The sequence below is a fragment of the Ipomoea nil genome, unplaced genomic scaffold, assembly GCF_001879475.1.
Source record: "Ipomoea nil cultivar Tokyo-kokei standard unplaced genomic scaffold, Asagao_1.1 scaffold3170, whole genome shotgun sequence".
In the NCBI taxonomy this organism is placed as follows: Eukaryota; Viridiplantae; Streptophyta; class Magnoliopsida; order Solanales; family Convolvulaceae; genus Ipomoea; species Ipomoea nil.
Window position 1 is genome coordinate 1,797,296 of NW_017619598.1, and position 22,943 is coordinate 1,820,238.

At 36.2% G+C, this 22,943-nt stretch overlaps 1 protein-coding gene across 1 annotated transcript; it reads left to right on the plus strand.

Moving 5' to 3' along the window:
- The first annotated feature begins 2,326 nt into the window (after positions 1-2,326).
- Positions 2,327-4,905, plus strand: LOC109167856. Its single transcript, XM_019316928.1, has 4 exons — positions 2,327-3,248; positions 3,338-4,162; positions 4,238-4,356; positions 4,429-4,905. The coding sequence occupies exons 1-4, from the start codon at positions 2,327-2,329 to the stop codon at positions 4,891-4,893; spliced, it is 2,331 nt and encodes a 776-aa protein (XP_019172473.1). The 3' UTR covers positions 4,894-4,905.
- Positions 4,906-22,943: the final 18,038 nt, after the last annotated feature.

Below are 22,943 nucleotides of genomic sequence, written 5' to 3' on the forward strand. Positions count from 1 at the left end.
GTCCCACAGGGTCCATGCCAAAACATTATTGATATCTTTAATTAATATCTTTAACCAATTACTAAGATGCCAAAAATGTTAATGAATTACTTAATTAAATCTTTATTAACCGTTCAATGAATCTAAGTACAATTACTGAATTAACATTATATATATTTTTTAAGAATTTGAAATTCTAATATTTGTCATGTATGCATTTCATACTCAATATAGAAATATCTCATACTCTTAAATTAAATTTGCAATACATTTATTATGCATCGGCAAAATAAGAAAAAAAAAATATTAATCAATCTATTAAATGAATACTATATATGATAAATCTTTGTATTTGGTCAAAATTGAAAAATAATTCTGGAATTTCAATAAATATATGTTATTGTACTAAATATTCTTTTAATTTTTATGAACGTTGTGTATTTACCTCATATTTTCAGCTTTCTATTTTATATATATATATATATATATATATATATATATATATATATATATATATATATATATTATAAAAAGAAAATTGATTTGAATTGCAAGAGTTAGTTTGAATATCCAGAAGAAATATGTAGAGAATTGAAGATATTATGTATCAGAGTCAAACTCTAGATCTTCTACAGAAGATATGAAAATCTGATAGAATTAGAACTTGGAAAAATTGCATGTTTCAGAAGATGTACAAAAGTTAGTAGAAATGAATCAAATGATGTTCCAATGTTAGAAGATAGAGGTTCACTCCTAGAAGAGGTTTCAAGAGTCATTTGAGTAAAGTTCTCAAAAGAAATAAAAATAATATAAAGTTATATCTCTGGGAAAGATATTGCAATTCGAGATGTATGATGACGTCAGCCCTCGAGACAGACCCAGAGTTGGTATGTAGCTTGCAAAGCCCATTTCTTTATGGGCCAAAAATTATTTGTTATAACTTGCTTCACGACAGGATGATTTAGGACCAGCCCACGAGATTAAACCCTAACACCCCTAGTTTTACTCCTTTCACCTCTGCTCCTCGCTCCCCTCTATATATAAGAGTTTCAACCCTCTGCCAGACACTCAGGCCTCCTCTTTTTACTACTTCTGCTTTTGCTTAGGTCTTCTCGTCCATCTCCTTTCGATTTTAATCCGTCAAGGTAAATTACTATGTTTGTCACCGATTCTTATTTGTTTCATTTTCTTGAATTTTGAGTTCAAGTTAATTAAGTTTTTAAGAAAGAGAATTACTTTTCAAATTAGATTCATTTTTGGGTTGTGTACTTGATGTGATAACTACTCTTTTTTTTTTTCTTTTTTTTGGTGCTAATGAGTAATGTATGATTTTCATTTTCGATTCTGACAATAGGCTGACTTAGTCATGCTAGATGGACCTTTGATGAATGTTGAGACCAATTATTGATTCGAATTGTTTTATGAAAAATGGCATTGTTTAATTCCTTCGTTTTAAATTGACTAAATTTTAATGGTATGGTGAATTGTTTGTGTTTTGAATTGTTTTAAATTCGTATATATAAAGTTAGATATGTGTTTGATGGAACATCAAAATTAAATATTTATACTCTTATACAGACGCATATTATAAGTCTTGGTTAGATCATATCGGAGCAATTTATTTGTTTGTAAGAAACAATATATATTGATGTTGAAAAGTAAAACTTTTTTAGATAGATTTTGATCTTTTATTAGTCCATAATTAATACTGATTAGGATTGTATATTTTATGATTAACCTTTACAGGGATGCAAACGTGAGAATAAATACACAGATAGAGATCTTTTTTGATCGTTTTCGTGCCCTGTTGAACAAAAACAACATATAGAGACGCAAACGTGAGAATAAAACAACATATATATTCTTACTTTTTTTTTCTATCTCTTCTTCCGTAAAGATGGAAGATAATATATAATATAATATATATATATATATATATATATATATATATATATATATATATATATATATGAGTTGAAGGCTTGAAGCTTTAATTTATTGTTGATTGTTGAAGGCACTCAAGGCAGTCCGCAGTAGGGCAGTAGGCAGTAGCATTCACTAGCCTATAACCTGTTAGGACTTAGGAAGTTAAGACTTAAAAGTGTAGAATGTTATTGTGTTATTTTAGCTCATTTAATAATTTATTTTGATTAAATGAATAAATGATAATAACTAATAAGAATATAAGATTAAGATTTAAGAGTTAATAAACTTATAAAAGTTTTTAATTTTGAAAATTACAATTTACATTTTTACCCTTAATTAGTTGAGTATTTTATTCTTGAATCTTGATTCTTGAATCTTGAATACTTTGTAATTTTGTAGGTGAATATTATCATTTATAATAATGTCTAATCCAAGAAATCAAGATCCAGGATGGGAGCATGGCACACCGGTTCTGGATAAAGGCACTACACATGTGCGTTGCAAGTATTGTGAAAAAGTAACAAAGGGTGGTATTTATAGGCATAAATTGCATCTCGTGGGAGGAAATAAAAATGTTCAAGCATGTACAAAATGTCCTCAAGTTGTTAGGGATGCAATGAGAGAGTTTATGCTCAATAAGAAGCAAAGAAAGAAGGAGGTAAGTTCAACGGCGACAATGAGTGTTCCTTCAAACTTTGATGACGAAGGTGATGATGGTATGGATTTTCCAGAGGTGGCGGGAAATCCGGTGATGGGATCTAGTTTGGGATCTTCTACCAAATCAATTAAAGGTCCTATGGATTTGTATTTTAATAAAAAGGAACACCAAAGTTTGAAAAGGGCAAAAGGCAGTGAGCAAGTAACATTGGAGGCATGTAAGGAGTTGAGGGAGAGGGCTATGGTCCAATTTTCACGGTGGATGTATGAGGCCGGACTGCCATTTAATTGTGTTCAATACACTAAAAGCTTACAAGGCTTTATTGAGTGTGTTGCACAACATGGACCGGGAATGAAGCCACCTTCCTATCATGAAGTTAGAGTGACATATCTTAAGAAGGAGGTTGAGCATGTTAAGGAATTGTTCAAGCCACATCAGGAGACATGCGATGTATATGGTTGTTCTTTGATGATGGACAAGTGGACAGATAGGAGAGGTCATGCATTTATAAATATCCTAGTTAATTGTTCACTTGGATCGTATTTCCTCCAGTCGGTAGATGTTAGCAAGGACACTGTGGATGCTAAGAAAATGCTTGAGCTCTTTGAAACTTTTGTCAATCAAGTGGGGAAGGATAAAGTTGTGCAAGTCATATCTGACAATTCTTCAGAGAACGTGAGAGCTGGTATGTTTAAAATATTTGGTTTTTTATATAAGAATTTAAGATTTGTAAATTTTACATTTTTTAACCTATTAATTCTTTACATAATTTAGGCAAGGATTTAATGAAGTTGTACCCGACATTGTACTGGACGCCCTGCGCTGCCCATTGCATCAATTTGATGTTTAAAGACATCTTTGAGATTCGTCACTTTTCAATGGCGTACAAGCGGGCTTTGAAATTGTCGGTGTATATCCATTCAAAGACAGAGCTTTTGAATTGGTTGAGGAAGTATACTGGGAAGCGTGACTTGGTCAAGTTTGCTAAGACTCGGTTTGCTACAGCATTCTTGACATTCAAGAGGCTTCACAAGCAGAAAAATAATTTGAGAAAATTGTTCAACTCAGAAGAATTCCTCACTAGCTCTTACTTCAAAGAAGTGGCAGGAAAAGAGTGTTCTAGAATTGTGCAAATGCCAAGCTTTTGGAATACAATTCTAGAAGCACTTAAAATAGGTGGTCCATTGATTAGCACTCTTCGATTAGTTGATGGGGATGTTAAGCCATCAATGGGCTATATTTATCCTGCGATGGAGATCACAAAGAAAGCAATTCAAAAATCTTTCGACAACAACACAAGCAAGTACAAGAAGGTATTTGAGATCATAGACAAAAGGTGGACTTCCCAGCTTCGTCAACCATTGCATGCAGCTGCGTATTACTTAAATCCAGATTACTTCCGGTATAGGGGTGAGCCACATGTTTCTCCTACAATTAATTCGCCAGAAGTTGTTGCTGGATTTTATTCTTGTTTGGAGAGGTTGGTTCCAGATCAAGATCTGCAGGACAAAATTACTAAGGAAGTATCTATGTGGGAAGTTGGGGATGGTTTATTCGGCTTGACAGTTGCCAAGAAGCACCGCGGTTCTAGAACTCCAGGTTCTTACTTCTTAGACGATTTAACTTACAATTTTTATTTATAATCAAATTTTTAATAATTTTCAAATTTTACAGTTAATTGGTGGACTTCTTTTGGGGGTTCAACTCCTCATTTGAAAGAATTCGCAATTAAGCTTCTTAGTCTCACGACTAGTGCATCCGGATGTGAAAGGAATTGGAGTGTCTTTGAGCATGTATGTTAGTCAATTTAGAACTAATTAGAAATTATAACATATTCATGCACTAATTCATTTTAAATATTCCAGTTGCATTCGAAAAAGAGGAGTCGCCTTGAACACATGGGCCTTAATGATTTGGTTTTCATCAAGTATAATAGGGCATTGAGGCGACGATGGGAAATGCAGGATACCATTGATCCAATTAGTTTGGATCAAATTGATTTTGCCAATGAATGGTTGACAGGTATCCCGGAGGATGCAAATGAGTTGGTGTTTGGTGATGGGGATGACTTGACTTGTGGTGACATTGTTAAATTTTCGGGTGCAAATGAAACTCCTTATTCTCTTAGGCATGGTTCAAAAGGAAAAGAGAAGGTTGGGTGTTCAAATTCAAGGTCTAAGGGTAAGGGAAAGGAAAAGGTTTCCCAAGATAGACTAGTGAATGAAGATGAAGATGATGAAGATGAGGAAGAAGCTTGTGAGGATGATGGAGTTATGCAATTTGACAATACGGATTTGTTTGATGAAGAAGAAGAGTTTGATATGGAGTAATGGAGGATTGAATGGGTGAATGATTGTGTTGTGACTTATGACATTATGATGTGTTGTTAATTGTTATGACTTATGATGTTGTGACTTTATGATGTTTGTATTAGTATGATGTTGTGACGTTAGGAGTTATTTCTTATGTTATTTTGCATAATTATTAGAATATTTGGAGTTTTTGACTATATATATATATATATATATATATATATATATATATATATATATATATATATATATATATATATATATATATATATATATATATATATATATATATATATATATATTTAAAGCGTCGCTATGAAAAGCGACGCTTCGCTTTAAAGCAAAGCCTGGCCTAGTCGCTTTAATGCGCTTTTCCGCTTTAAAAAGTTTGCTTACCCCGTAGAAGAACTTCCTTGGTGACTAAATCCTTCACAACAAAAAAGAGCGGGTGAAATTTGAAGAACACATTATTTTCAAAGGCAAACTTCTGAACATAAAGTAGAGAAGCAGATAACTGAGGAAAATGAAGCACACGAGACATAGAGAAAGTCCTAGGGGGGTAGAAAACGAAGTACGACCAACACTAGAAATAGACAAGGCCTTACCATTACCGACACGTAAAGTGTCATTACCCACATAATCCTCAGACGTATTGAGAGCGTGAATGTCCTGCGTGGCATGATCCGTGGCACCTGTGTCCGGGAACCAACTCTGAGATGTTAAAGCAGCACCCGAACTCGAATCATCATGATAGACAAATGTTAGAAAAATAATGTGGCTCAAATCTATCCACCACCATGCAGCAGCTCCCACGTAGACCAACGTCCGCGTCGCATGCAATATATTCCTCATTTCCTACACGTTCTCCGTTTTTTTTGCTAGCTCATCTTTGGCATGCCACTTTTATCTCTTCTTCTTGAATGTATAAATAGTAACATTTGCTTTGTAATTCAATGCATCAAACAATTGAATTCATTCTTTCACTTTTTCTTTGTCTTCACGTATATATATATATATATATATATATATATATATATATATATATATATATATATATATATATATATATATATATATTATATTGTTTCTTCTCAATTCATTTTTGAGTTATATAATATATATATATATATATATATATATATATATATATATATATATATATATATATATATATATATTATTTTCCCTTTTATTATATTCCTAACAAGATTGGCCTGGGGACCATCGGAATAGCGACGGTAGCAAGTTAAAGCCGTGTGACCAATCAAATCACATATCTAACATTTAGGACCACTCCTCTCTTGATTGCCACCACGCCCTTTATTAGCATTAGAGCTACCGCCACGCTAGTTTCCAAAGCTGCTGCCCCGCGACAAACCAAAACCAGACCCACCGCCGCGCTGATATCCAAAACCACCGCCACGCCACTGCTGACCAGATCCACGCCTCCTAGAACCAGAACGGCTACCACAACGGCGGGCCATATGCGCGACCGGTTCGAGAGCACCTCCAGACGCCAGGGAAAAGTCATTGACCATCAGAAAATCCTGAGCTCCAAGAAAGCCAGCTAGCTCCTCAAGCGTCGGCGGCGTAGCACGGTTCGACAGAGAGGTAGTGAGAGACCTGTACTCCGGACAAAGACCACGCAACGCAAACATACTTTGCTCTTCGATGGACACTGGCTGGCCGGCGAGCCCCAGGTCTTCAACAATCATTCTCGCCCTTGCTAAGTAGTCCGCCACTGAAGCCTCACCTTGCCGGAGCGTTTGAAGTTGGCCTAGCAGATGCAACTGCCGAGCACGCGAAGAAGAGGCCACTGCCGTCTCAATGGCAACCCAGATCTCCATGGATGTTCGCCGGCCAACTGCCAAGTGCAGCACCTCCTTCGAGAGGGAGGATATGAGCATGGAGAGAAGCTGTTGGTCCTGCTAAATCCAAAGAAGATAAGCAGGATTAGGATCCACCTGGGCAGCGCCGGACGTAGCTTCACCGGCAGGCAACGTACGGTATCGTCGACGACGGGCACGGAGTCGTACCGTCAACGTAACCCAACAGATTCTGACCACGAAGAAACGGAAGTAGTTGAGTCCTCCAGAACAAAAAATTGTGATTGGTAAGTTTAAGACTCACAAAGTAATGAGCCGTTGAAAGAGAGGCGGGTAAGGATGGGACAAAAACATTACAAGCAGTCTACTCGGAGTCACCGGCAGAGCTGTCGTTAGCCATGGAAGAAACCTAGCAACTGGTACCAGATTAGGATTGTATATTTTATGATTAACCTTTACAGAGATGCAGACGTGAGAAAAAATGCACAGATAGAGATATACAAAGACTAGAGGTATAGGGCAACAAGAGTCCTAACAATACTTAAAAACTCTTGTAAGATTCACTTCTCATTTTTGAAAGATTTGACATGTTATTTTAGTAAAGTTTTAAATCACATTTTAAACCTAGCGATTATTGATAGTTTTCAATCTATGCTTTGGTTTTTGTTCATTTAACTACTAATTCATGATTTGATAATAAATGTTTATAGTCCATCCAATTTTGATTGTGGTGTAATTGTGATTAACATGTCTTTTCATTCAAACCGAAATTGAATTTTGTATTGGAAATAATTTATATAGACTATTACAATTTTCCTCACAAGTAAAATTTTAACTCCTAATATTACATTTTTCATTAAAATTAAAGTATCACTTTCTTCCTCATAAGTATTACATTTTATCTCATATGTAACAATATGATGGTTTTCTTGGGACCCGGTCCACCATAAATTGAGTATATAGGTACCGAATAGAGGGTAGGAGAATAATAGTATTACTGCTCAGGGCGCTAAGTTCAAAATAGTACGTGCAAAGCTCGAGATATTGGCCCAAAACAGCGGTTCAAAGTATATATAAATAATAAATACTATATTCCTAATAATGAAATACAAATAATAATGTTATCGCTAAGAATTGAACCCTAGTGCGCCGAAGAAAAATATAATCAGACCAAAAATATAAATAAATGGTTGTGATTTAATTTGGGATTCTCTACCATTTAATATGTTAAGAATTAGTAGGGGTGATTTAGTACTTTGATAAGACTTGTTATTGATGGTAATATTGCCTGAAAATATTTTCCTAATAACAAATAGTGATAAATAAGGCAGAATAAAAGGGAACAACGATGATTGCACACAGAATTGCGACTGGCGACGTCAAAGTTTAGAGAACACAGGTACGCAATGTTTATGTGGCGTTTTTTTTTTCTTTTATGTTTGCCGGTATGTTGTTACACGATGCACAAGCCTGTATGGTTGACTGCACAAATGAATTTGGGTGTATGCTTGTGAATTAATCATTTCTACGCAATGATATTTCGCACAGACCAATATGACTAAGTTGCACATATATAACATGGCCACATACCATATGAGTAAGAACATTTCACATGCACATAGCTTTCATAAAAGTTGCATATATCCATATAAGTAAGGATGTTGGTATTTAAAGTACTTAAAAGTACGGGTGATGCACGCGGTAATAGCCTTAGATGCATAGGGATAACACGTCCAGAGCATGTGTTATAATGATAATGAACAATGCACAAAATATGAAGAAATGTTGCACAGTTCATATAATTTCAACATGCACATAGCGTTCTAAATAGTTGCACATATACAAATAATTAAAGTATGTTGGAATTTAGAGTACGTGTGATGCACACGGTACTAGCCCACGTCAGAGGGCTAAAGTAGGTGAGATTAGTCTTGACCAAATCCTTCATCTTCGCGTGCATGACGTTCCATTGTGGATGACCGGTTGGCTTCTAGAGAATTTTGTCCTTAAAAAATGATTTTGAGGGTTGAGAACGGAGTTGTTATTCCAGTGCAACTTGGGCTAGTACCATGTGCATCACATACTAGCACACAAGTTACACAGGAATAAAAACACGTACTTTAATCTTGACCAGAATTTAAAGTACGTGTGACGCACATGAAGATGAAGGATCCAGTCAAGATCAATCTTACCAACTGCAGTCCTCTAACGTGCATTGAATTGCTGCATCGGCTCGACCAACAGCTTACACTGTGCCCCGAGACTTCATAGTAGGGTAACATGTATTCTCCTTCTCGATCAATAATAATCTAGTGCTTGCTAATTTGGATCCGCCAATATGCGTCATAGACAAGCTAACGGAAGCCATACAAAATCATCGTAGTCCAAAGAAGTGTTTACGATGTTTGTGTAAGAAATAAGACACGAGAACATCGTACTTCTTCATATTGCAGTGATTTTGTATCACCTTAGTTGGCTTCTCTACAATGCATGCAGGTGAAACCAGAGTGGCAAGCATCAGATTATTATTTGACCGAAGAGGAGAATACGTGTTACCCTACTATGAAGACTCGGGCGCAATGTAAGTTGTTGGTTGAACCAATGCAACGGTTCAATGCATGTCAAAGAGCTGAAGTTGGTGAGATTGGTCCTGACCAGATCCTTCATCCTCGTGTGCATGACGTTTTGTTGCACATGGCCCGTTGGCATCCCTATGCAACTTGGGTTAGTACCTTGTGCGTCACACGTACTTTAAATTCCAACATGCTTACGTATGATGCACACGGTACCAGCCCAAGTTGCACAGGGATAACAACTCCGTTCTCAACCCTCAAAGTCATGTTTTTTGGGTCAAAGTTCTCTAGAAGACAACGGGCCATAAAAAGGGAACATCACGCACTTTAAGATGAAGGATCTGGTCATAACCAATCTCACCAAATGCAGCCCTCTGATGTGCATTGAATTTCTGCATCGACTCGACCATCAGTATACACTGTGCCCGAGTCTTCATAGTAGGGTAATATGTATTATTCTTCTCAGTCAAATAATAATCTAGTGCTTGCCAATCCAGTTCCGCCTACATGCGTCGTAGAGAAGCTAACGAAGGCGATACAAAGTCATCGTCGTCAGAAGAAGTGCTTATGATGTATGTGCTGGAAATAAGACACATGCACCTATACTTCTTCAGATTACAGTGATTTTATATTGACTCCATTGGCTTGTCTGCGATGCATGCAGGCAAAACCGAAATGGCAAGCACTAGATTATTATTTGACCGATGTGGAGAATACCAGTTAACCCTACTATGAAAACTCGGGTGCAGTGTTAGTTGTTGGTTGAGCCGATGCAACGGTTCAATGCACGCTATAGGGCTGAAGTTGGTGACATTGGTCTTGAGCAGATCCTTTATCTTCGTGTGCATGACGTTCATTTGCGCATGGCCCGTTTGCTTCAAGAGAATTTTGACCCACAAAACACGACTTTGAGGGATGAGAACGGTGTTGTCATCCTTGTGCAACTTAGGCTAGTACCTTGTGCGCAGGGCCGGTCCAAACATTTTATAGGCCCGGTGCAAAATTTTAAAAAGGGCCCTTATATGAAAAACTAAAATTTAAATTTAATAATACTAAAAAAAATGATAATATTAAATAACACTAGTAATTCACCTGCGCGATGCACGGGAAAAAATTATGTTATTATAAATATAAATAAAAAATAGAAAAACTAAAATATTTTAAATTATTTAATATAATAATATTTTTGAGCTTCCATTGGTCAAGTATTTATTATTTTTATAGAATACAAAATTACAATTAAAATTAAAATTATAATTTTGTATGGTTAATATAATCTCTAATTATGTGCATATTCAAATAAATTTATAGAGAGAATTTACATAATTACATTGATTTATTCTTAATTGTATTTCATATATATTATAATTTTCACAATACGAATAATAACTAAGATAATTACATTTGGAAAGCAAATTTCAAATTTTGTAGGTGTAAATTTAAACTCTAATTGAACACATTTTTTATATGATTATATAATATATAACTATTATTTTTCAAAAGTATATTTTTTATATGATTATATAATATATAGCTATTTTATTTTTTAAATGTTGTGTTTTTTTTATATATAATAAAGGATGTTGTTGCATTAATTGTAACATTAAATATTTCCCAAACCATATAGCTTTAGTATATAAAGGATAAAGGATGAAATAAGATTAGAAAATTTTTAATAATTTTTTAAATACAAAAATAATCATGACAAAAAATTTCTGCGTGCTTTACTTGATGCAAAATCATCTTAATTACCACAAAGATTAATATTCTCTAGCATATCCTTCTCAACACATAAAATAAATTAAAATAAAACAAAACTTCATATATTAAAACTAATAAACTTACAATTTCATTATCATAGGAATATAATCCTAATAAATAGAATCAAAAGACAAAGAAAATTCTTATTCCCAACTCTTAAACAACAATACAATATAATTAGAAGTATAGGATTTCTAAACAATAGTACAACAATTAACCTACTTTATTTTAATACATACTAACTAATATATATATATATATATATATATATATATATATATATATATATATATTTATATAATATCTTATGGTTATGGGCCCCCTCTAGAGATGGGACCTGGGCAGGTTCCCAGCCTGCCCCCCACTCTGGGTCGACCCTGCTTGTGTGTCACACGTACTTTAAATTTCAACATACGTACATGTGATGCACAGGGTACTAGTCGAAGTTGCACAGGGATAAAAACTCCGTTGTCAACCCTCAAAATCATGTTTTTTAGGTCAAAGTTCTCTAGAAGCCAACGGGCCATGCTCAACGGAACATCACGCACAGTAAGATGAAGGATTTGGTCATCAACAATCTCAACTATTGTAGCCATGTAACGTTCATTGACCGCTGCATTGGATCGGCCAACAGCTTATACTGATCCTGAGAATTCATAGTCGGGTATCGTATATTCTCATTCTCGGTCAAATAATAATCTAGTGTTTGCTAGTCCGGTTCTACCAGCATGCACCAAAGACAAGCTAACGGAGGCAATACAAAATCGTCGTCATCTAAAGAAGCGCTTATGATGTATGTGTAGTAAATAAGACACAGGCACCTCATAATTCTTTAGATGACGGTGATTTTATATTGCTTCTGTTGGCTTGTCAATGACGAATGCTGGCAAAACAAAAGAGGCAAGCACCCGATTATTAATTAACTTAGGAGAATAACACCCGTTACCCTACTATGAAGACTCGGGCACAATATAAGCTGTTGGTTGAGCCGATGAAACTGTTCAATACACGTTTGAGGGCTGAAGTTGGTGACATTGGTCTTGACCAGATCCTTCATCTTCGTGTGCATGACGTTCCGTTGCGCATGGCCCGTTGGATTCAAGAGAATTTTGACCCAAAAAAAACACAACTTTGAGGGATGAGAACGGTGTTGTTATCCTTGTGCAACTTGAGCTACTACCATGTGCGTCACACGTACTTTAAATTCCGACATACATACGTGTGATGCACATGGTATTAGCCGAAGTTGCACATGGATAACAAATCCTTTCTGAACCGTCAAAGTCATGTTTTTTGGGTCGAAATTCTCTTGAAGCCAACTGGACATTCGCAACGGAACGTCATGCACGAAGATGAAGGATCTGATCAAGACCAATCTTACCAACTGTAGTCCTCTAACATGCATTGAATTGCTGCATCGGCTCGACCAACAACTTACACTGCGCGCCGAGTCTTCATGGTAGAGTAACATGTATTCTCATTCTCGGTCAAATAATAATCTAGTGCTTGTCAATCTGGATCCGCCAACATGCATCGTTGACAAACTAACGGAGGTGATACAAAATCATCGTCGTCCGAAAAAAGTGCTTATGATGTTTGTGCAAGAAATAAGACACAAGCACATCATACTTCTTCAGATTACAGTGATTTTGTGTCGCTTCGGTTGGATTGTGTGCATGACGTTCTGTTGCGCATGGCCCGTTGGCTTCAAGAGAATTTTGACATAAAAAATATGACTTTGAGGGATGAGAACATTGTTGTTATCCCTGTGTGACTTGAGCTAGTTGATATGAGTCCAATTATGCATATTTTTAATATTGCTTTAATTATATTTGTTAGGCTTAGGTTCTTAATTTTGGTATTTTAATTGCACAATCCCTTAGTTTTATCATTTTGTTATGGTTCACACTCGTTTTGAATGTTTTACGGTGTTTGTTAATGTTTTTGAACCATTATAGGTCAAGGTTAAGAGCAAGGGAAGTTCGAGGACAAATTTAGAGCCAAAATAGATCGAAAAACACATGCACAGCAAGTTCGACGCGTCAAGCCAAAGTCCAAAATTTCCAGTACGCGTCCAGAAATTGAAGAAAGAGGTTCGACGCATCGATAGGCGCTGGCTCGGCGAAGATTAAAAAGGAGCTGCTAGTTTTCACTTCAGTTTTGTTTCTTTCCAAATTTAAAGCTTCAATTCCCAAAGTTTGAAAAGGGAATGCATACATTCCAATTATTGGCACTGATCCCCATGCAAATCAAAGCAAATAATTTTCAAAATGGAAAGAGGGTTTAGGACGGCAATTTCTAAATTAAATAAGAAGAATTTCAATTTCGCCCTGGTATGACTCCCGCAATAAAATTCCACCTTGGTTCAACCCTAAAAGATTCAAGCTCAAATTTGGAGACAATAAAGAGGAGAATTGAGAGCTACAAGGTGTCTTTGGAAGCAAGAAGAAAGCCAAGGAGATTTGGAAAAATTGCTTGGTTAATTCTTGTACTCTTTAGATTATTTTGTAAACTCTTTATACTTGATATGTATTGCATCTTAGCCTTGTGTGGCTATGTTCTCTTAGAGATTCTTGGGTGATAGTATTTATGAACCTATGTGCCTAGTTCTTTAATGTTTTGATATATTATTATTATTATTATTATTATTATTATTATTATTATTATTATTATTATTATTATTATTATTATTATTATTATTATTATTATTATTATTATTATTATTATTATTATTATTATTATTATTATTTAGGTTTAATACTTGTGTTGCAATTGTGATTTGCATTGTTGTTGTTAGTAGTTAAACGGCCGTAATTACTTGTTTCATAGCTATCTTTGTGTCACAATGAGAGTTGGGCATAATTTAGGGCACACACAATTGTATCTAACTGCTGCACCTTGGGAAAGGGTAACTTAGGGAGTTTAATTCTTGATTATTGCACATCGAGAGATAGTAGTAGTTAGGAATTTATTATGATTCATGTTCTTGTTTTATTGGGTGATTATACCATGGGAGTGGATATTCACTAGTGTTAGGGACTGCGGGAGCAGCTCTATACCCTCAAAGTACGTGTGACGCACGAGGTACTAGTATGTGATGTACACGGTACTAGTCGAAGTTGCACAGGGATAACAACTTCATTCTCAACCCTCAAAGTCATGATTTTTGGGTCAAAATTCCCTAGAAGCCAATTGGTCATTTACAACGGAACCTCATGCATATAACGATGAAGGATCTGGTTTAGACCAATCGCACCAACTGCAGCCCTCTAACGTGTATTGAACCGCTACATTGTCTTGGCCAACAACTTTCATTGTGCCCGAGCCTTCATAATAGGGTAACATGTATTCTCCTTCTCGGTCAAATAATAATCCGGTGCATGCCACTCCGGATCTGCTTTCATGCGTTGCAGACAAGCTAACAGAAGAGATACACAATCACCGTCGTTAGAAGAAGTGCTTATGATGTATGTGCATGAAATAAGACTCGGGCACCTCATACATATTCAGATAATAGTGATTATGTATCGCCTCGGTTTGCTTGTCTGTGACGCATGCAGGTGGAAACGGAGTGGCAAGCACCGGATTATTATTTGACCGAATAGGAGAATACATGTTACCCTACTATGAAAACTCAGGCGTAGTGTAAGTTACGTTGTTGGTTGAGCCGATGCAACGGTTCAATTTGAGGGCTTAAGTTGGTGAGATTGGTCTTGACCAGATCCTTCATCTTCGTGTGCATGACATTCCGTTGCGCATGGCCCATTGTATTCACGAGAATTTTGACCCAAAACACGACTTTGAGGGATGAGAACGTTGTTGCTATCCCTGTGCAACTTGGGCTAGTACCATGTGCGTCACATGTGCTTTAAATTTCGACATACTTACGTGTGATGCACACCGTATTAGCGAAGTTGCACAGGGATGCCATGTGCGTCACACGTACTCGGTCATTATAGTCCATCGCCCCCTTGTGAATATGGTCCTAAGGTACACCTTTAATATTTCTAATTTAATTCCTATTCTAGTTTATATGTATTTAGGTTTTCAAATTTTCAATGTTGTCTATTTGTCTATTTGTCTATTCGAGATTTTTGTTCCTTAACCGCTTCCACACTCGATCCCTTTTTCCATTATAGTGTCCTTTTTTTTTCAAATGTGTGGTGTTTTTGTTGCTAGTGCACACGGTTTTATATTTGTGTGCACACGAGTTTCCTTCTTATGTCTTCTCTTTTGTGGGTTTCCCTAGTCTTTTGCAGATTTGGTTGCCGAGAAAACTATTGGCTTGGCAAGATCTATTCTCGAATTGTTGCTATTGTTCATGTGACACCGCAAAATCCAAATTCGATTAAGGGATTAATTAAATAATTAATCTCATTTCAATTGGTAATTTAATTTCTAAAATCCTGAAAATTCAATAGTCGGGGACTAGTAATTGACTAGTCAACCCCAAAGTCAAAGTTGTACCTTGAGCTTTGTAGGGAGTTCCCTTGTTCCCTTACACCTCTTCATGTTAGTAAGGGTATTCTTGACTTTTCATCTTGTGTTAGTATTGTAAGCTAACCTAGTAGAACACCCTCATTTCTCTCCTTACACTTTCCAAATTCTTGCTCCACCTTCTCTCTAAAAAGGTAGATAGCTTTTCTTCCAAGCCAAGTTGAAGCTTTGTCAAAACTTCAAGAGTTGTCTCCAAAGATTCTACCTTTCATACATTTGGGCATCTAGGAGGGTAAGATCCATGTTCATCTTGTGTTTTTAGTGTTTTCTAAGGTGTCTTTTCTTAAAGATAGAATCTTTATGATCTTTTGGTGTGTTCTTGAAGCGGGTTTGGAAGGTGAGCTTTGTTAAGAGCTTGGTGAGGTGTTAAGAGAATGTTTTTGTCTTCAAGAGGTAACCCATGCTCTACAAAATCTATTTTGCTTACCTATATGAATATTTCTTGGATTCTACATGTGTTTTGCTATGAAATGTGAGTGTTTATGCATTGTCTTGTGAAAATGCATATCTAAAGCTTGTGTTTATGGTTCTTGTATGACATTGCTTGGTTATTCCTTTTATTCAAGTCATTTTGTTGTATTTGGTGAGATTTGGCATGTTTTGGACTTGAATTTGAGCTTGGAGTTGAAAATCCCCGAAGGGATTATTTTGTACAGGGTTACGTACCCGCGAGCGGAACGGCGGGCAGGGGGTCCACCCGTCGCCCACCCGCGGGGTACAAGAGACTCATGGGTGTGTACCCGCGGGCGGAACCGCGGGTAGGGGCCTACCCGTTGGTCCACCCGCGGGGTACGATGTGTGGTTGATTGGGGATTTGTTCCCCGTGATTCTTTTGACTCGGTATTTGGTCTTTTGACTTCCCGATGTTCTTTTGTGGAACTATTTGTGTGTCTTCTTGATGTTTCGTATGTCTAGAACTATATGGTTGGAATCCATGTAGGTTTTGGAGTCTTGAATCGTGCTAAGTGTTCAACATTGTGTTTCGTTGAACCGTGATGAGTCTTGTGGGTTCTTCGGAACTACGTTTGGTTTACCCGTTTGTTAAGCATGCTAGTTCGGTGTTTAAATGCTAGCGTGTGCGTTGTTTGTACCTTCTTATTGGTTGATGATAACTTGTGTTATTCATTGTTGTTGTGGTTGGGCTGTGACCCATTCCTTGATTGAGTGTGGTTTCATATCTTCGTTGTGATCCGTTGATTGATTCCTGTTGAGGTGTGATGTGTGTGTGGCTTTACCTGGATTGCACGATTAGTGGTATGGGACACTAGTCACCAAGGTATTGCAGTGGTGCTCGTGGTGACCATGACGTGATTATGGAGTTGTGACCTGTGTGTCAGGTTCACGTATTTCTTGGGAGGCATGTGTTGCCGAGGCATGTGTTGCCATGTGTGTGATCGGTACCCTCGTGTACTATGAAATTGGTGGTTTTGTTGGCGTTTTGTCGGCGGATGGGGACGACGGTCCTCGGAGGGAAAAGGTTGGACTTGGTTGTACAGGGGTCCTGGAGGTAAAGGTTGGAACTAGATATAAGGTTGTGGGTAGTCATAAGGTTGGAACCGGGCATAAGGAAGGCATATCAACTCGTGATGGGTGATGTCACGAGGGCTTGTGTAGCCGTTGTTGTGAGTTCTCTTCTTATGACGTGTGTAGTCACAAAGGCATGTGTTGCCTTCGCATGTGTTGCCGTTTGGTGTGTCCTTATTCCTTGAATTATGTATGTCGGGTATTAATCTATTGTGTGATGATAGATTATACCTTGAGACTTCTTGTGAGTCGTTGTTGTTCTTTTTAGTCTTGGGTTGTGTTCCCGTGTTCTTGTTGAGAGTGTTTGAGTCTTGTGTTGACTATTACTCTTGGTTTTGGACTTATATATATGTATTCCGTTTTGAAAATGGTTTTACAAACTTATATCTTATCTATGTATGATATTTCACATGTATTGGTGGATTACCAGCATTATATGCTGACCGGGCGTCGTCCCATGTTTTATATGCTTCTTTCAAGTGATGCTTAGACGAGTGCGCGGTTTAGTGCCAGCTAGAGTAGCTCATCCCTTATGTTTTGTGGCCTGTGAGCCAATTTAGACTTAGTACTTGATGATGTTTGGTTTTAGATTTTGAACAATGCATATGTTAGCCTGTGCATTCACCCTTGGGTGAGCGTGGTATAGCACCCCTATACTTCCAGTTTATATATTTCCTCTTTCAGTCTTCCGCTGTGTTTGATGTTTTGGTTTAGATATCTGCATGTTTAAGGCTTTAAATAGCATGGAAATTAGGGGGTGTTACAGTTCAAGCAGGCACGTGATGGGAATTTTGTAGACAGATATATGATTCCATTTAGCTGCTTGTTGGTATTAAACAGCGGCCTTCTACCTCTGTGCCTGATGGTACTCATTCTCCTAAGCCGACTTTCTCACAGCCTGAGGATATGTTTAGGAGTAATGCTAAAAATTTGTCTGCGGTTGAAGACATTGAGCGCGCTATTTTTTAGCACAATAAATTTAAGGATGAGTTGTCTTTTAGCCTAGGATTTTAGTGATGGTGCTCGTGGTTGGGTTGACAATATTGCTTGTGAGTACAGGTCAATAGACTGTGGTCAAGTTGACCATATAGATGTTGTCAGTATTCTTTTTGTGGTCAGTATTTACCATAGAGCATAATGTGTTCTGTATGTGTGTGTTTTTTATAATTTCCCCGTCAAAGAATTTACATAAAGGTAAATGTTTAAATGAAATCTATGAATAAAGGTGATGCATACGAGTGTGCAAGAATGTGCCATGGCGTGTGCGTTAGATTGGATTGCAATTCGGTGCACATGCAATGCTACTATCATGCAATAAATGTATAAAGTAAGAGTAACAGTTGGCATGATAACAAACAGAAAAACCATCCATAATGTGTGATTAACGAAATAGAGGTGAAAGGGCCTTTTTCCACTGGGTACTATGCGTCAAAGTGTTCATGGTGTGTGCAAGTTTGAGCCTGAATTTGGCGAATTCATGTGCATTGGTGGTGACAATGTGTCATTAGCAAGTTTGGGCACGCCGAAGGAGGAGGCGCGAAGTCATCATTACCCGTTAAGGTTTGCGAACAACCCTAACTATGTTGAGAAGCCCGTGTCTTATTGCTTGCACATACATACATAATACGTCAATGCAAACACTATACTACTACAATGCATATGCCTACTCGCTTAGCCACCACTTTACCAACCACAAAAAACCAAACCGCAGCATGAACCACAAACAACAAGACCGACCACATCAACACACCCAAAAGGACTTCCCTACCAATCCCAATAAATACGTACACATCGCACAATGCAGACGCACACTACATAACAGAAATGCATAGAAATTGTTTTGCGTCTAACACCAATGCACAAGCTATGTAAGAATATGCATAGAAATCACCCATAAAAGTACATATGCATAGAATCCCAATCAACGTAATGCACACCTGAACATAAATTCTGCACACGCCGCACCAATGCACAAACTACATACTAAATATGCATACACCAAAAGTAATCACCCATAACCATACACACGCATAATATCAAAATGAATAATTGCACACACGAACATAAATTGTGCCCAAATCGACATAGCATACAATAGTGCACGCAATGTACGCCCAGTTGCACACACTACTAAACCAAGCTCTACCTCCCAACCAACCATGCCCAAAAAATAAACCCACAACCACCACCAGTCCCAAGCCACCCGGCTGGCAGAAACACGCCAAAACCCCCATCTTTAAAAAAAAAAAAAAAAAAAAAAAAAAAAAAAAAAAAAAAAAAAAAAACCTTTCATTATTGAACTCTAAACTCATAACCCTAACCCAAAAGATAAACCCACAATCCAAAACCCTATCAAGCCACAACTAGAACACTAAGCATGGAAAAAAAATGAAGCAAAATACCTTGGCCCTTATTACGGGAACACAACATCCACCTCTAGGAACGTCGAAGCATAGTTTTTGCCATTGGATCTCTGTCAGTCATTCTGCACCCACCAAGTGAGCAAACCAGAAGGAATAGAGAGATAAAAACAAATGTTTAGAGGGGGGGCGGGGCGGGGGGGGGGGGGGGGGGGGGAATAGCAGTAATGAATAAAGAGAAAAGAAGATAATAAATAGAGACCCAACGCAAAGAAGAAGCAGAAAATCTCAGGATTGCCAAACGCAAAATGATGCACACCACTTTGAAATTACTTGAATACCCCTAAATTTGAAAAACAAGCTAAGGCGTCTTTAAAACAAATCAAAACCTTCCAAAATATAAGATTGAACGACATTATTTGATCTCACAATCTCATATGGATAGAGTGATCTCATCTGATCATATATATATATATATATATATATATATATATATATATATATATATATATATATATATATATATATATATATAACCTAGGCTCATAATCATCTAAGAATATATAATGGCGACGATAGTTTTAGGCACAATTTGCTAAGCTCACAACAGATACCCGCAGTGGTGGAGCCACATGAAACTTGCAGGAAGCCTTCCCGCCCCACCCCCACCCCCCCCCCCCTCCCTCCCAACCATTTTTTTTATATATAATCAGTATTGTAGTTTTTTTTTTTTTTTTTGGCCCTCCTCACTAAATATTTGTTATTTTGCTCCCCTCCAAGCAAGCTTCTAGGATAACTTTGTGGATTGCTAATTTGCTATCTAGTTAGTCTTTTAATTTGTAAATGAAATACATTGCAATTGTGTTTATTACAATAATAAATTGTCATTTTGCTATCAAAATCTTTAAATTTCTTCTACTTTAATCTTTGTCTTTTTAATTTGCAAATGAAATACATTGCAATTGTGTTTATTATAATAATAAATTATCATTTTACTATCAAAATCTTTAAATTTCTACTACTTTAATCTTTGTCTTTTTTTAATTTGCAAATGAAATACATTGCAATTGTGTTTATTATAATAATAAATTGTAATTTTGCTACCAACATCTTAAAATTTCTACTACTTTAATCTTTGACTATTTTTTTTTTTTCAGTTTTAGTTAATTCTATTGATTTGTCAAAAACAAAAAACAAAAACAAAAAAAAAAACAAAAAAAAAAATAAAATTAACACTGTGAACATCGGAAGTTTGAGTTGAAATGAAAAAGACACAAATAATTGATCAATTGTGTTTATTATAATAATAAATTATCATTTTACTACCAAATTCTTTAAATTTCTACTACTTTAACCTTTGTCTCTTTTTTTTTTTATTTGCAAATGAAATACATTGCAATTGTGTTTATTATAATAATAAATTGTCATTTTGCTACCAAAATCTTTAAATTTCTACTACTTTAATCTTTGTCTATTTATTCTTTTTTTTTTCAGTTTTAGTTAATTCAATTGATTTGTCAAAAAAAAAAAAAATTAACATTGTGAACATCGGAAGTTTGAGTTGAAATGAAAAAGACACAAAGAATTGATCTTTTCTTTAAAAGAAAGAATTATGAAATTCAACATCTCAAGTAAATTCATTTACAAGTATTGAGCCATTAAATTTTGAAAAACATCTCAAATTTTAATAGATTTGTAATATAATGATGTATTTTGAAAGATGTTAAATAAATACTAATATGTTTTATTATTCTCTCTTCAAATTATGATTGGCCCCCGCAGCCACAAATCCTGCCTCCGTCCCTAGATACCCGGCCTTAACACATTTCATACCTCACCTTTTCTAAAAAAACTATTAGCTTCGCTTATATCTTTACTTTCAAGATCTATCATCATCTTTGTTCGACCAATGTTTACACAAATATTTTGAACCATTATTTTTTAGACCAGTAAAGGTTTGCAAAACCTCTATCATGTGAAGCAGTATTGTTTGCAAATTAAACATGGTGTTATATTTGCAGCGCACTATAACACGAAGGCGGGCTTAAAATTTAAAAGGCAATCATACTTTTTTTTTTTTTTTTTTTTTTTTTTTTTTTTTGCACAAAGTAAGATGACTTCCTTGGAAAATGAATTGCAACAAGTCATAAGTATTTTTTTCACAAGTCTTCACTTGCTACTCTTTCTCCTTCTATACTAACTTGTGGACTGAACTTCTAGATGTTGATCTTGATTGTTGCTTGAGTCTAGTGATCTTGATCTTGGCCTTAAAGCCTTAGGAATTATTCTTTTTCTACTGGTAAGTTAGATAGCACTTGAAATCTCTTGCACTCAAATACTTTGAACTTTGGATGTCCTCTTCTTGAATTCGAACCATTTGTTTGAAATTAGGTCAATAATTTTTAAAAGCTTGAGTACCAACATGCATTGTGGTCAAGGGTCACATATAACTCTTGGATAGGGATGACAATGGGTCGGGTGTGGGTCGGGGAGGGCAGGGCCGTATTTTAAGTTTTGGTGGTCCTGTTCTAGTAAATAAATGTGGCCCTACTAAAATCATAATTTTTAAAACTAATACATGCAAGTTTCGAACCTTTGACCTCCAAGTTAAAATACAATAAATACACATTCTTACCATCTCTTTATGAAACCTTTAAAGTTTAATTGAAAACTTTTTAATTTATATTTTTAAACTAGCTACGTAAAAATTAAATATTGAACCTCTAAAATTTGGGGCCCCTCTAAAATTGGGGGCCCTGTGCGGTAGCCCAGCTTGCACAGCCTAAAATCCGGCCCTGGGGAAGGGCTACATCTATCACCCGACCCACCTTATATTTTCTCCACCCACCCTCACCTCCAACCCGCATCGGGTGGACTTTTTCAGAACCCACCCCCACCCCCACCGGGTGCGGGTGCCCACTACGGGTACCCACCACTTATCATCTTATTAAGTTTTTCAAAAAATAATATTTAAATTATTTACACATAATAAAAAAAATAAAATCCATTAGTGATACTAAAACATAAATAATGGAAATATTTAAATATAATAACTAAATTGTTAATTTTTAAAAATAAACTTAGTAGTTTTGATATAAAAAATAGTAAAAAGATACACGAAGTTATATAAACTTTTATAAATAACTACATACTAGTACTTAATTTACTATTATATATATATATATATATATATATATATATATATATATATATATATAAACACACATGGTGGGTCGGGTGGGGTTCTAGGCGGGTCTTGTACATAGAACCCGAATCCAACCCGACCTACCGCGGGTTTGCTTTTTTAAGACCCACCCCCGACCCACCACCCACCATCACCCAAAAAAACCCGATCCATGCGGGGTGGATTCGGGTGGATATCCACGGGTCGGATTGAAATTGTCATCCCTACTCTTGGACAATAATGCATTTGACTCTTTCTATATATATATATGAGCTAATTTTTTTTTTTATCTACGCTCCGAACCTATAAAATGATAGTATAGCCTTACATTAACATAAACACA

What these genes read in the sequence shown, in the direction of transcription:
- LOC109167856 (XM_019316928.1), top strand. Translation starts at nt 2,327, where the DNA reads ATGTCTAATCCAAGAAATCAAGATCCAGGATGGGAGCATGGCACACCG. An exon ending in TTCAGAGAACGTGAGAGCTG is followed by an intron (nt 3,249 to 3,337) that starts GTATGTTTAAAA and finishes TACATAATTTAG; the next exon opens with GCAAGGATTTAATGAAGTTG. An exon ending in CCGCGGTTCTAGAACTCCAG is followed by an intron (nt 4,163 to 4,237) that starts GTTCTTACTTCT and finishes CAAATTTTACAG; the next exon opens with TTAATTGGTGGACTTCTTTT.